The sequence below is a fragment of the Dendrobates tinctorius genome, unplaced genomic scaffold (genome assembly GCF_039654945.1).
Source record: "Dendrobates tinctorius isolate UK_male_01 unplaced genomic scaffold, ASM3965494v1 ptg000196l, whole genome shotgun sequence".
Taxonomy (NCBI): Eukaryota; Metazoa; Chordata; class Amphibia; order Anura; family Dendrobatidae; genus Dendrobates; species Dendrobates tinctorius.
The window spans coordinates 19,222,081-19,237,710 of record NW_027361863.1 but is presented as its reverse complement, the minus strand read 5'-3'; the positions used below and the strand labels follow the sequence as shown (position 1 = coordinate 19,237,710).

At 43.3% G+C, this 15,630-nt stretch overlaps 1 protein-coding gene across 1 annotated transcript in view; it reads left to right on the top strand.

Moving 5' to 3' along the window:
• Positions 1–12,972, top strand: part of LOC141056271 (transient receptor potential cation channel subfamily V member 6-like) — a 48,194-nt gene extending 35,222 nt beyond the window's left edge. Inside the window, exons 13-15 of the mRNA XM_073553013.1 lie at positions 6,831–7,099; positions 7,655–7,761; positions 9,855–12,972. Of these exons, the coding sequence (XP_073409114.1) occupies positions 6,831–7,099; positions 7,655–7,761; positions 9,855–10,146 (668 nt within the window). The 3' untranslated portion in view covers positions 10,147–12,972. The remainder of the gene's footprint in view (positions 1–6,830; positions 7,100–7,654; positions 7,762–9,854) is intronic.
• Positions 12,973–15,630: the final 2,658 nt, after the last annotated feature.

The window sequence follows — 15,630 nt, the reverse complement described above, 5'->3', positions numbered from 1 at the left end:
GGAAAGTTACAAAACAGGGGTAACACCTCTTAGCTTTGCTCTGTTGGTCTTGCTCCTAGCAAGAGAGTCCACCACCAGAATTCAGCTTCCACCTGAAGCTACTACACCAGAGCTCTGCCTGAGCTACAAGGAACTCCTCTCTGTAGTTCCTTCCTCCACCAGACTTGGTTGGACATGAGCAATATCACCAACAGTGAATGAGAGAACAAGACACACCTATATAGTTAAACCAGCGCAATCACACCTGTTAGTGATAATCACGTGCACTAAACTAAAGAAACCAGAGTACAATGACCCTACCGGCCACCGGGGCAAAACTAGAACTGAAATCACCACAGAGCAATGACCCTAATTGCCACCGGGGGAAAAACTACCTTAAAGCCACCAGCTTAAAGAAAAAAAAAGGTTACTAGTGCTTTTATCTGTCATAATCCAACCTGGATCATGATAGTACCCTCCCTCAATGAGGGCCCTCTGGATCCTCAAGACCGCTCCTCATCAGGGAACCACCTACAGAGGGGACGCCCAGATCCAGAGTTCACCCCTGCAACTACATGCACGTCAGGTTGATGACAAACGAGCACCGCTGGTATTGGCAATGTATGTTCTGGAGACACCACACATCTCCGAATCGCCGACCTGGGGAACGAGTTGTGTATGTGTATGTTTGGGGGTAACTCGAGCTGGTAAGACTCCGCAACACACTTCCACTGGATGTTTTTTGGTGGCCACCCATACATGCTCATTCACACACAGGTCCGGACCTGAACGTTTATTGCCACACATTCGTTTGTCACAATTCGGTGAACTCTTTCTGGGATTGACAACAGAGGCGTCCCCCTGTGTCACCACACTCACACCCCCGCAATTCACCATGGGGTACACCACCCTCCAACCCCTTCCACCACGAGGTCTGCGCCTCTCAGGGTTGGCTAATGGCGAGGGTTGAGACTTGCCCCTACTCTCCTGCAGCACATCTGCTGCTCTTACTGGAGAGACAGGGGTCGGTTGAAGAGAGACGGCAGAGACAGTAGTCCCTAGGCAGCAGCCCTCACACGACTGCCCCCTGCTGACTACTTCCCTCGCCCGCCAATCTATCACCTCTGGTACGCCGCTAGCCAACACCTCTGCTGACATTGTACCTTGGGAGGGCAAAATGGAGGAAATATACACTCCCTGGTCGTCTCCCTCCAAGCGACCAGGGGAATGCGACTTCTCAGATGGCACAGATAATTTGGTGCGAGTTGGGCAAGCCTTCAGGTCATGACCAGTCTGCCCACAGAAAAAACATGCCTCCACCACACCCTGAACTGTAGGCAGGCCTGAACACAAACTAGCTCCTCCTACTTGCAAAGGTTGGTCTGGAGACTTGACACGCACTGGGCAGGCTCTAATGAAATGGCCCGGCTTCCCACAGGAACAGCATACCCCCCCACCACGACGAGCTGCAGACACCCCCTTTTTTGTACCAACAACACCGGGCTGTCTGGGTTCCTCCGTCCGCACTGGTGGGTCCTCCTCCCTAGCGAGGACAACAGGGGGCACATTTTGTGTATGTCTCTCTCTAAGGCGTCTATCCACCCGGATGGCAAGGGACATGGCGGCCTCCAGCGACCTGGGGGCAGCGTACTGCACCAGAGTATCCTGCAACTTTGGAGACAGACCCTGCACAAATTGACTCCTAAGTGCAGGGTCATTCCACTGAGTGTCAGTGGCCCACCTCCTAAACTCTGAGCAGTACTCCTCAGCAACCCGGGCTCCCTGTTTACACCTACGGAAACGGAATTCCACCAGGGCGACGCCATCAGGATCCCCATACACTAGTGCCAAAGCCGCAAGAAACTCGTCCATGGACTCTAATGATGGTGAATCGTCCGGTAGGGAGAAGGCCCAGGATTGGGGATCCCCCTTAAGAAGGGACATAATGATTCCCACCCATTGCTCTTCACTCCCTGATGAACGTGGACGCAGCCTGAAATATAATTTGCAGGCTTGCTGAAATATCAAGAATTGATCTCTCCCTCCAGAAAACCTGTCAGGGAGGGATATCTTGGGTTCTGGCTGAGCCTGTGCCTGAACCAGACCCCCAAAGCCCACCAACAGCTGCAGCTGCTGCACTAACTCACCGCGCAGCCCCCTAATCTCATCAGTAAAGATTTGCAGCATTTGGGCAAAGGTCTGCCTTGGGTCCATGGCTCAGCAAAAAAAAAAGTTGGGTTGGTGATAATGTGACGGTCAACGTGTGACTGGACACACCGTCTCCAGCAGGGCGAATTTCTATGGCACACGTGACCCTGGATACACCTCTTCCAGCCGGGCGAATTTAAATAATATAATGTGCAGCCGGATACACCGCCTCCAGCAGGCGAATTTCAGAATTACATGTATAACTGGATACACCGCCTCCAGCAGGGTGAATTTAAATAATAAAGGGAGACACCAGGGAAACTGATACAATGGAGGGCCCTGCGATAGGGAACGGGGACGTGGAGACCTTCTGCACTCCCCTCAGTCAGTGTCTCTACACTCCTAACGATCCCTAGGCCGGTTACAGACCGGGCGCCGATCAGAAACCTAAAAACCCTAGCTCGCCCTGCACCTAGCCCTTTCTAGTGAAATGGACGGTGCAGAAACTAATCCCACCACTACACTGAAACACACAAACGGAAAGTTACAAAACAGGGGTAACACCACTTAGCTTTGCTCTGTTGCTCTTGCTCCCAGCATGAGAGTCCACCACCAGAATTCAGCTTCCACCTGAAGCTACTACACCAGAGCTCTGCCTGAGCTGCAAGGAACTCCTCTCTATAGTTCCTTCCTCCACCAGACTTGGTTGGACATGAGCAATATCACCAATAGTGAGTGAGAGAACAAGACACACCTATATAGTTAAACCAGAGCAATCACACCTGTTAGTGATAATCACGTGCACTAAACTAAAGAAACCAGAGTGCAATGACCCTACCGGCCACCGGGGGCAAAATTAGAACTGAAATCACCACAGTGCAATGACCCTAATGGCCACCGGGGGCAAACTACCTTAAACCACCAACTTAAAAAAAAAGGTTACTAGTGCTTTTATCTGTCATAATCCAACCTGGATCATGACAAATATATGTGCAACTGAGAGGGGTCAGCTGTGAGGGGGGTTGTGGGCGTGATTGCTTTACTATTTTTACTCACAAAAAAACACTTAAAAATAAATATATTTTATTTAACCATTTCCTGAATACCATAACTTTTTTATATTTGCATGTCTTGTGTTTTGTAGGATGAGGTTTTCATAGGTATCATTTGGGGTACATACGACACTTTCCTCTTATTTTATTTTTGATTCTTTTAAGTCTTAGTGAAAAAACTGCAATTTTGTCATTCAGGTTTTTTTTGTTGTTTTTTTATTTCTTTTTTATTTATTCTGTCATAATTTTATAGTTTGGGATATTCTTGAAATGGTGAGATGTAAAATGTATTTTTTTTTTCTTTCTTTATATTAAAATATACAGCTCTGGTAAAAATTAAGAGACCGCTGCACAGTTTTATAAAAATCAGCTTCTCTCCATGTCTGACAGCCATTCCATTCTAGTGTCAGTTGAATTCTAATCAGAGTACACCTCATTCTACTTAATGTGCTTCTGATTAGGTGATCACCTGATCCAAATCTTATATAATGAAGGAAAGTATAAAAACCCTGCTGTGGTGTTCACAATCCTCTTGCAATAGGACAAGCTGGATGACAAAATAAGTGCTAGTAATATCCCAAATGTAATAGGAATGAAAAATAACTTTTAACCATGCCAAAGGAGTTGAAAAGAAAAGTCTTGAGTGAGGAAAAGAAGGGCTCAATTCTGGCTTTACTAGCAGAGGGATACAGTGAGCGTCATGTTGCCTCCATCCTTAAAATTTCTAAGACGGCTGTCCGTTACAACAAGGTCAAGCAGCAGACATTGGGGACAACAAAGCTACAGACCAGCAGAGGGCGAAAATGACTCTCCACTGACCGGGATGACCATCTTATTCGAATGTCACTCAGCAACCGCAGGATGACATCAAGTGACCTACAAAAGGAATGACAGCTGGGGTGAAGTGCATGGCAAGAACAGTTCATAACAGGCTCCTAGAGGCAGGGCTCAAGTCACGTAAAACTAGAAAAAAGCCTTTCATCAATGAGAAGCAAAGGAGAGCCAGGCTGAAGTTTGTCAAAGACCATAAGGATTGGACCATAGAGGACTGGAGTAAGGTAATCTTCTCTGAGTCTAATTTTCAGTTTTGCCCAACACCTGGTCATCTAATGGTTAGACGGAGACCTGGAGAGGTGTACAAGCCACAGTGTCTTGCACCCACTGGGAAATTTGGTGGAGGATTGGTGATGATCTGGGGATGCTTCACCATGGCTGGAATTGGGCAGGTTAATCTATGCGAAGGACGTATGAATCAAGCCGCATACAAGGTTATTCTGGAAAAACAGCTGATTCCTTCTACTCAGGCAATGTTCCCCAACTCTGAGGACTGGTTTTTCCAGCAGGACAATGCCACACAGCTAGGTCAATGTGTGGATGAAGGATCACCACATCAAATCCCTGTCATGTCCAGCCCAATCTCCAGTCCTGAACCCCATTGAAAACCTCTGGAATGTAATCTAGAGGAAGATGGATAGTCACAAGCCATCAAACAAAGAAGAACTGCTTACATTTTTGTACCAAGAGTGGCATAAGGTCACCCAAAAGCAGTGTGAAGGACTGGTGGAAAGCAGCCAAGACGCATGAAAGCTGTGATTAAAAATCATGGTTATTCCACAAAATATTGATTTCTGAACTCTTAAAACATTAGTATTGTTGTTTCTAAATGATTATGAACTTGTTTTCTTAGCATTATTTGAGGTCTGCAAGCACTGCATTTTTTTGTTATTTTGAACATTTCTTATTTTCTGAAAATAAATACAAAATTTAGTGCTTGGAAATTCGAAGACATGTTGTCAGTAGTTTATAGAATAAAAGAGCAATTTACATTTTACTCAAAAATATAAAGAGAAAAATCAGACAAACTGAACATTTTGCAGTGGCCACTTTATTTTTTTGAGCAGTATATCTGGCAAAAATTAAGGGAACACTTAAACAACAGAATTTAACTCCAAGTAAATCAAACTTCTGTGAAATCAAACTGTCCACTTAGGAAGCAACACTGATTGACAATCAATTTCACATGCTGTTGTGCAAATGGAATAGACAACAGATGGAAATTATTGGCAATTATCAAGACACCCTCAATAAAGGAGTGGTTCTGCAGGTGGGGACCACAGACCACATTTCAAGACCAATGCTTTCTGGCTGATGTTTTGGTCACTTTTGAATGTTGGTTGTGCTTTCACACTTGTGGTAGCATGAGATGGACTCTACAACCCACACAAGTGGCTCAGGTAGTGCAGCTCATCCAGGATGGCACATCAATGCGAGCTGTGGCAAGAAGGTTTGCTGTGTCTGTCAGCATAGTGTCCACAGGCTGGAGGCGCTACCAGGAGACAGGCCAGTACACCAGGAGATGTGGAGGGGGCCGTAGGAGGGCAACAACCCAGCAGCAGGACCACTACCTCAGCCTTTGTGCAAAAAGGAACAGGAGGAGCACTGCCAGAGCCCTTCAAAATGACCTCCAGCAGGCTACAAATGTGCATGTATCTGCACAAACGGTTAGAAACCGACTCCATGCAGATGGTCTGAGAGCCCGACGTCCACAGATGGGTGTTGGGCTCACAGCCTTACACCGTGCAGGACGCTTGGCATTTGCCACAGAACACCAGGATTGGCAAATTCGCCACTGGCATCCTGTGGTATTCACAAATGAAAGCAGGTTCACACTGAGCACATGTGACAGACGTGACAGAGTCTGGAGATGCCGTGGAGAGCGATCTGCTGCCTGCAACATCCTTCAGCATGACCGGGTTGCCAGTGGGTCAGTAATGGTGGCATTTCTTTGGAGGGCCGCACAGCCCTCCATGTGCTCACCAGAGGTACCCTGATTGCCATTACATACTGAGATGAGATCCTCAGACCCCTTGTGAGACCATATGCTGGTGCAGTTGGCCCTGGGTTCCTCCTAATGCAGGACAATGCCAGACCTAATGTGGCTGGAGTGTGTCAGCAGTTCCTGCAATATGAAGGCATTGAAGCTATGGACTGGCCCGCCCGTTCCCCAGACCTGAATCCGATTGAACACATCTGGGTTATCCTGTCTCGCTCCATCCACCAACGTCACGTTGCACAACACACTGTCCAGGAGTTGGCGGATACTTTAGTCCAGGTCTGGGAGAAGATCCCTCAGGAGACCATCTGCCGCCTCATCAGGAGCATGCCCAGGGAGGTCATACAGGCACATGGAGGCCACACACACTACTGACCATCTTTTCCTTGTCTTGAGGCATTTCCACTGAAGTTGGATCAGCCTGTTATTTGATTTTCCACTTTGATTTTGAGTATCCTTCTGAATCCAGACCTCCATGGGATTTTAATTTTGATTTACATTGATCATTTTCATGTTTTCTTGTTCTTAACGCAAGAAACTATGTAATGAATAATGATTTGTAGCTGCGATATTTCATTCAGTGATATCTACGATATGGTATCTTAGTGTTCCCTTTATTTTTTTGAGCAGTATATATATATATATACATATATAATAATTTTTTCCATGGTTAAATCACAAATCCTATAAGCTTCATTATAATGCTGCATGAGTTAAGTCTGAACTTGTGGTTTCAAAGCTACAATGTATCACTGCTATTAATGGATATTGAAAAGAGCTGTACATTTATAATTTTCTTTTTTATTATTATTTTTCAGCTTTCTTTGTAATATTTCAGACCCAGGACCCTGAAGAACTGGGGCAGTTCATGTCCTACCCCATGTCTCTGTTCAGCACTTTTGAACTCTTCCTAACCATCGTCGATGGACCGGCGAATTACTCGGTAGACCAGCCGTTTATGTACAGCGTCATGTACTCGGCGTTTGCAGTAGTTGCTGCTCTACTAATGTTGAATCTTCTGATTGCCATGATGGGGGACACACACTGGCGCGTCGCTCATGAAGGAGATGAATTATGGAGAGCTCAGGTGGGTTGACACCGGCATTGACTTACCTTGATGCTTCCAGCCCCAACGCAAATTCTGTAACTGGCCTCCACCTACAATGTGCCCTCCATAATGCTGGGGTTGTCCTATGTGGTAGAACGGCCTTTGGGCTCCCTAGGACCTTAGGGCTAGGATATGACAGTTACATCTGCACTTCCCCCCCCATAACTACCAACAATGCACTGTCTATAACACAAGACTTTACAGAGCGAAATAAGGATGGGTGTCATCTAATATGCTCAATGGGTCATCGCTGTCGATTACCTGCCTCTATATCTGCAAAATGCTATTATAACGACCTTTTTGTAAGAAATGGAAAAAATATTAATCAAAAACAGAAATGTTTCTAGATACAAATACTTTTTTTTAACATTTGAGAACATCAGAAAACCACGAGTCGTCTAATTGTGTTACAGAGTCTATTTGCAGGTTTTTCCACTATGTGCCTATGGAGGTTTAAATAAAAAAAAAAAAAAAAAAAAAAAAAAATCTAAAAATAAAATATCAGAATTATCTTTTTTTTTTTTTATCTTGTAGGTTGTAGCCACAACTATAATGCTTGAACGAAAGATGCCAAAGGCCCTTTGGCCTCGCCTTGGTATTAGTGGAAAGGAATACGGGTTAGGAGACTCTTGGTATCTCAGGTAAGTGGTGAGGAAATATTTATTGACTTATTTATAAGCTTTATCTGGAAGTGGGTAGTCCAGCAGGATACCAATAATGGGGTACTGATTCCAGTATGGGGGTATTGATGGGACTAAAGTGTATAAGGTTCCTTTTGCTCCGGACTTCATTGACTTGTTTGTAGGACCCTCTAGACAAGTTCCTGGAGCTATATGTCCAACAAATATGACTCGAATTTATTGTACAATGGCCAAAAGAGTGTCTCATTGACAGTGTCAGAGTGGGGTGCCAAGGGCCCACTAATACCTTCAGCTCTGGGGACCCAATTTTCAGCTAGATGCAAATATTACAATACTCTCACTCACAAATGTATATCAGAACAGACTTGGTAGTTAGCGAAATGAAGGATAAGATTTTGCCTTTGTCTGTTGGTGAATAAAGTGTGTTCTGCCAACCACTTCTCCTATAATGGGATAGGATTGAAGGCCCACTCATACTTAAAAGCCCACCTGTTCTCCTACCGGCCAGTCCGAGCTTGCTTTTGATCTCCTTTGAGTTTCATTCTTTTAAAAGGTTGTCCACTGCTAAACCTTCTAAAAACTTTTAAAAAAAAATTGCCCACAGTGGTCTAAAATTTAAAGAAAAAAATATAACTTACTGGACCCCAGACATCCCTTAAAGGGAATCTATCACCCCCTAGGACAATTTTCAGCTATTACAGATACAGATATTAGAAATGTTAATCTAGTCTTACCTGTATGCCTCATAGTTGCAGTCTAGATTTGATGAAACAGACTTTTATTTCATTATGCTAATGATTTATTCCAGGCTCTGGGCGGGTGGTGCCTGGAAGAAATCCCTGCCTACTCTCCATTATACTATCACCCCCCCCTCTGATGCATGTCACTGACTTGAATCCCGGGCCGGAATCCCACGCATGTGTCCTACACTCGCTCGACAATCTGTACCTCTTCTTTCTTTGTATGGTGGGCAGGGCGCATGCATGGGATTCCGGAGCCACAACTGCACGTCACAGGTCAGTGTGATGTGCATCGGAGGGGGGAGGATGGTATAATGAAGAGAGGACGCAGGGATTTCTTCTAGGCACTGTACGCCCCCGGAGCCTGGAAGAAATCATTAGCACAATGACATGAAAGTCTAATTCTCCACATCTAGACAGCAACTGTGAGGCATGCAGGTAAGACTAGATTAACATTTTCATTACCTGAATGCCCATAGTAATAGCTGGAAGTGTCCCATGGGGGTGACAGATTCCCTTTAAGCACCACTGCACTACTTGTTTTTGGGCGGACTTACCCTGGAAGGGTGTAACTAACTGACTACCTGGTCTTCACTAGAGATTATGATGGGGAGGATAGGCTTGGTCCATTAGGGTAATCGCCAGGTGCTACTCCAAGGCAGTACCCGAATCTGCAGGAGCTGACCTACGGGTCAGAGGCACAAAATAAAGTGCTGAGGGCAAGGACAGACATGGTCAGACAGTCCAAGGTCGGGGCGGGCAGCACAGGATGAAAATAGGAAGTTGGTGTCAAGAGTGGAGAGGTGAGACAAAACAAGAGAACAAGCCGGGTCGGTAACAGAAGAGTCAAAACAAATATGCACCTTGAGAGATTTCTAGAGACGGATTGAAACTGGGAAACTAAGTTCAGGCAAGGTGTGGAGGGAGAAACTGGCAGGGGATAAGTCAGGGAAACAAAGCTCTGTAGGGTACAATGGGTTAAGTTCTTGCAGAGTCTTGCTGTGCTTCCCTATAGCCAGGTGGAGACTCTCCAGCAACAAGGTAATGCAACAATTTTGGGTGTGCTGAAAGAGGCTAATCGGTGCAATGGCCTGACCTTGGGAGAAGCAGAGCAGAGAATGCAGTAAGTAGATCAGCATTGAGAAAGTATGCAAGTAATCAGCACCACAGTCCTTCATTCATCGTATCAAACGTGATGTAAACTCTGCCACAGATCTAAACCTAAGTCTTATTTCTTAGCATAATCTAAAAAAACCCAGAAGTTTTAGTTATTTAGCATATCTTCATTTATATATAGACATAAGACAATTTTTGGATTTTTACCAACCTAGAATTTTTCGTTTTATTCAACAGAGTCGAGGAGCGCAGAGATTTAGACAAGCGCAAAGTGAAGCGCTTCGTAGATGCATTCCAGAGTAATGGGGAAGATAATGAAGCTGCCGAAAAGGAATCTCTGGTAACTGAGTTCCCTGAAGATGAGCTCAAAACTAAGAGGGTGTCTATATGTAGTACCCCTGTTTTACTCCGAAACATTTCTGGGAGAAGTTCAAGCAGAGGTTGGAACATTCTTAAAAGAGCTTCAATTGACCAGTTACAAGGCAAAGTCAACTATGCCCTTGATATTGATGAGGTGTACGATGTGTGAGAGAACATTTCTTCTACTCTTAACGGACTCAAAGATTTGGGATTTATTCTCTTGGGTTAAAGATGGAAAACTAATCCATCTAAGCTTCTCAAAAAAAAGAAATCCCTTGGAGAATGTATAAGCTGAGCATCTTTCATCCTTGTTGGAATAGACATATCTTCTGAAGAGCAAGGGATCTGTATTGTGCAACATGACTTGTGACCGATCATTCTAGGATGACCTTCGTTACTTGAAGAACATCTTGGAGAAGATTTTATATTGATTTTAGGTTCTCTATTCTTTCTCTAAAATGTCTCACTAAAGTAGAGCATCTGATCTTACCCCACTAAGATAACAATGTCTTAATCCAGCTGTTGATTGAATAAGTTGCAATATTAACTTTGCTTAAAGAAGACTTTTGAATGCCTCCCAAATGGATCAATGCCTACAGCCAAGCCATGAACGATTAGAATTACCAGTCGTGCCATCATTTCTATGTAAATATTCTTTTTGGGTCTGTAATCCATTTATGGAGTTATAATGGAAAGAACTTGGCTTTGAGTCTTGATAAGGGCAACATGCCAACATGTTAGCAGCACTTTACATAAACTGTTTCGAGAAGGCATTCCCGGTTGAAGGAGTCACGGCTGTCTTTACACTGTTGTTACATAATTTCCAGTGGGAAATGTTTAAATGTGTTGGAAATTCTATCGAGATGCTCCAAAGTCCAGATTTCAACACCAGTCGCCCCACTTCTCGGATTATTTTTTGGCTGGACAACTCTTTTAAGGTTCTTAAGGTGCCCATTTACATTATTTCAAAGTTGGTCAAATCTGTCAGTTTTGGTGGAACTGGACGTATCTTATGTTTTCGGGGCCTCTCTACTCAAACCTCACACAGGCTATATCGGGGCAAAGCAGGATTGGCATGATTGAATCTCATGACTATAGACGTGCTTGACGTCAGTAGTCATAGAGGCCTCTTTTCTTACGAATGAATCCAAAGGTGGAGGACAAAAACTCTAAAATTTGCCTTAATGTCCAGATATCATAATGAAAGTATTTTTATCTACTAAGTTTTTAATACATTTTCATTTCCAATATAATTAAAACACCCTTTTTATTTAGCTAAATAACCCCTTTAAGGTGCCCATATGTATTGGTGGAAATGTGTGCTCACTTAGCTAAATTTTAGATTGTGTATGGGGGGAGGAAAAGCTTATGGCCAAGTGAACATTTGTACGGACCTCTTCCTCCAATAATTGCAAGGCACATTAGATTTTACTAGATCTAGATTATCCAGTTATGGAAAATCCTTAATCTGTTTATTATATTAATCACCTAGAGCCCCTGTGGATTTTTGGAAGGAAACCTCAGATACCCAAACCACTAGGAAGCTTTTCTTGAAAAAAGTTCTAAAACAGCTAAAAAAAATATAATTAAAAATTTAATTGATAAGCAGCAAAAATTGGGTTACAAATGAAAATTTCTAAGTGAGGATGGGGAAAATTTCAAGGAAAAAAATTCTTTACTTTTTAAGTCAGTGTTTCCCAAATTTTGTCCTCACGACTCCCCCAAACCGATCGTGTTTTCAGGATTTCCTTTGTTTTATACAGTTGATCGAATTATTATCAATACATGAGAACTGGCTGCAGGTAGTCTCACCAGGGCAATACTAAGGGAAGCCTGAAAACCTGATCTATTGAGGGACCATGAGGACTGGATTTGGGAAACACTACTTTAAGGGAACGGCAAATGGTTGTTCTTCTCTGCTATGCAATGAGGGACCTGGTACATGTTTTTCTTAGAAAAAATTTCCATGCTTCTTGAAAGATTATGGTTACGTAGACCTAAAGATGGTCGGCCGTTCACTGATCCTTCCTTGCTTCGGTTGTGGTGCTCAGGTTCAGCAATGGTCTTGTGCAGGTTTGGACCACCAAAGTCGATGATGAAAGAACCCACCTGACTTTAATGTATCTTACTCCAGCCCTATGGGATAGCATTTTATAATATCGGCACCCAAGGCATTGTTCTTGCTTGTGGTGCACCGATTGTAGCTTGCCTTCTTTTATCTTGTTTTTACATGTAATCTTCGTCACGAATGATTGTAGTCTTGGATTAGTCATTGGCGAATAATTCCATTAATCCACACATGGGTTTTCCCAGAGCTAATATTTACATGTGGCTCTTCTTATGTATCAAGACACGGTTGTCTCCTGTACTTGGCTCAGATTTTCGCTGTCTTACTGCTAAGCAGCTCGACCTTGGCAGGGTCAGTGACTAGACACGCGGAATGTGGCATGATTCTCTGTATGCTTAGGCTCATATTTTTGCTATATTCTGTCTTTTTGCCAACTGTTCTGATATTTGTACTTTCTAATAGACAAGCAAAGCTTTCTAAATTTAAATTTGTCAGCTTCAATTAATTTTTAAAAAAAATTTACATTTTCATTGTATCTAAAGTACTGAAAAGGCACGTAACACTATACAATTTTATTCACCCGCTGATCTTCGATACTGCACTTTTACACACTATTAGTACCATTTTTTCAGTGTTTATGGCTTTCTATCTCTATAGCTAAAGCTGTGAGCTGCGATATCCTCAAGCTGTGAGCTGCGATATCCTCAAACTATTTAGATTCATCAAAAAATGGCTGCTCCATTCCCTACCTCTGCTTTTATTCTGGCTATGATAGTTCTTCGTGATTCGCTGTGCTGTATCATGTGATGTGATGGCTGCAAGGCATTATGGTGAAGCGTAAACGGTTGCTTCCAAGGTCATGTGATTCTTCTTTGGCTAAGTCAGTCTTCTGCAATGTGTAAAATACAGTCATATGTAAAAGTTTGGGCACCCCTATTAATGTTAACCTTTTTTCTTTATAACAATTTTGGTTTTTGAAACAGATATTTCAGTTTCATATATCTAATAACTGATGGACTCAGTTATATTTCTGGATTCAAATGAGATTTATTGTACTAACAGAAAATGTGCAATCTGCATTTAAACAAAATTTGACCGGTGCAAAAGTATGGGCACCCTTATCATTTTCTTGATTTGAACACTCCTAACTACTTTTTACTGACTTCCTGAAGCACTAAATTGGTTTTGTAACCTCATTGAGCTTTGAACTTCATAGCCAGGTGTATCAAATCATGAGAAAAGGTATTTAAGGTGGCCACTTGCAAGTAGTTCTCCTATTTGATTCTCCTATGAAGAGTGGCATCATGGGCTGCTCAAAACAACTCTCAAATGATCTGAAAACAAAGATTATTCAACATAGCTTTTCAGGGGAAGGAGACAAAAAGTTGTCTCAGAGATTTAACCAGTCAGTTTCCACTGTGAGGAACATAGTAAGGAAATGGAAGAACACAGGTACAGTTCTTGTTAAGCCCAGAAGTGGCAGGCCAAGAAAAATATCAGAAAGGCAGAGAAGAAGAATGGTGAGAACAGTCAAGGACAATCCACAGACCACCTCCAAAGACCGGCAGCATCATCTTGCTGCAGATGGTGTCACTGTGCATCGGTCAACAATACAGCGCACTTTGCACAAGGAGAAGCTGTATGGGAGAGTGATGCGAAAGAAGCTGTTTCTGCAAGCACGCCACAAACAGAGTCGCCTGAGGTATGCAAAAGCACATTTGGACAAGCCAGTTACATTTTGGAAGAAGGTCCTGTGGACTGATGAAACAAAGATTGAGTTGTTTGGTCATACAAAAAGGCGTTATGCATGGAGGCTAAAAAAACAGCATTCCAAGAAAAACACTTGCTACCCACAGTAAAATTTGGTGGAGGTTCCATTATGCTTTGGGGCTGTGTGGCCAATGCCGGCACCGGGAATCTTGTTAAAGTTGAGGGTCGCATGGATTCAACTCAGTATCAGCAGATTCTTGACAATAATGTGCAAGAATCAGTGACGAAGTTGAAGTTACGCAGGGGATGGATAATTCAGCAAGACAATGATCCAAAACACTGCTCCAAATCTACTCAGGCATTCATGCAGAGGAACAATTACAATGTTCTGGAATGGCCATCCCAGTCCCCAGACCTGAATATCATTGAACATCTGTGGGATGATTTGAAGCGGGCTGTCCATGCTCGGCGACCATCAAACTTAACTGAACTGGAATTGTTTTGTAAACAGGAATGGTCACAAATACCTTCATCCAGGATCCAGGAACTCATTAACAGCTACAGGAAGCGACTAGAGGCTGTTATTTTTGCAAAAGGAGGATCTACGAAATATTAATGTCACTTTTATGTTGAGGTGCCCATACTTTTGCACCGGTTAAATTTTATTAAAATGCAGATTGCCCATTTTCTGTTAGTACAATAAACCTCATTTGAATCCAGAAATATAACTGAGTCCATCAGTTATTAGATATATGAAACTAAAATAGCTGTTGCAAAAACTAAAATTGTTATAAAGAAAAAAGGTTAACATTAATAGGGGTGCCCAAACTTTAACATATGACTGTAGCATTTTAGGCCGATTTGCGCAAAGTGAATTTCAAATTATTTGAATTAACAAGTTTTAAAATTGCTAAATGTTCAACTTTAATTCGATTCTCATCAAATCAATTCACTTTTCTCTTGTCATCCTCTGTTGGAAACCTCCGTTGCCGAAAAGTTATAGCTTTCCATTGTAACGATTCCTGCCCAGAAGACACAGAACACATCTGATACTTTTGGTTTTGCACTTTATTTTTTCTTGTAAGTGAAATGTTATTTTTGTCAATAAAATTTTATTTTCTATAAAGTTTTTTTGGGTTTTTTTTGTCTTATCATTCAGTCAATACACAATTCTGTCAATATACCACAATTCCCCCATAGCCGTTTACTTTAACTGTAAAAGGCTCATAACTGTGTCTCTACCACAAATCCCTCCACCTCAATAACAGGTTGTCCTCCACCACAGACCCCCATAATGGTGTGCCTCTGCCACAAATCCCCCACCTCAATAACAGGGTGCCTCTACCACAGATCCCCCATAACAGTGTGCCTTTACCACAATCCACCCCCACATCAATAACAGGGTGCCTCTACCACAGATCCCCCATAACAGTGTGCCTTTACCACAATCCACCCCCACATCAATAACAGGGTGCCTCTGCCACAAATCCCCCATAACTGTGTGCTTCTACATCAAATCCTCCACCTCCAAAACAGTTTGCTTCTGCCACAGATTCCCCTTCACCTCCCCTTCCCCCATAACTGGGTGCCTTTGCCACAGATTCCCTTTCCCCTCCCCTTCCCCCATAGCAGGGTGCCTCTGCCACAGATTTCCCTTCCCCTCCTCTTCTCCCCCATAACAGGGTGATTCTGCCACAGATTCCCCTTCACCTCCCCTTCCCCCATAACTGGGTGCCTTTGCCACAGATTCCCCTTCCCATCCACTCCCCCCATAGCAGGGTGCTTCTGCCACAGATTTCCCTTCCCCTCCCCTCCTCCCCCATAGTAGGTTGCCTCTGCTGCAGATTCCCCTCCCCCCATAACAGGGTGATTCTG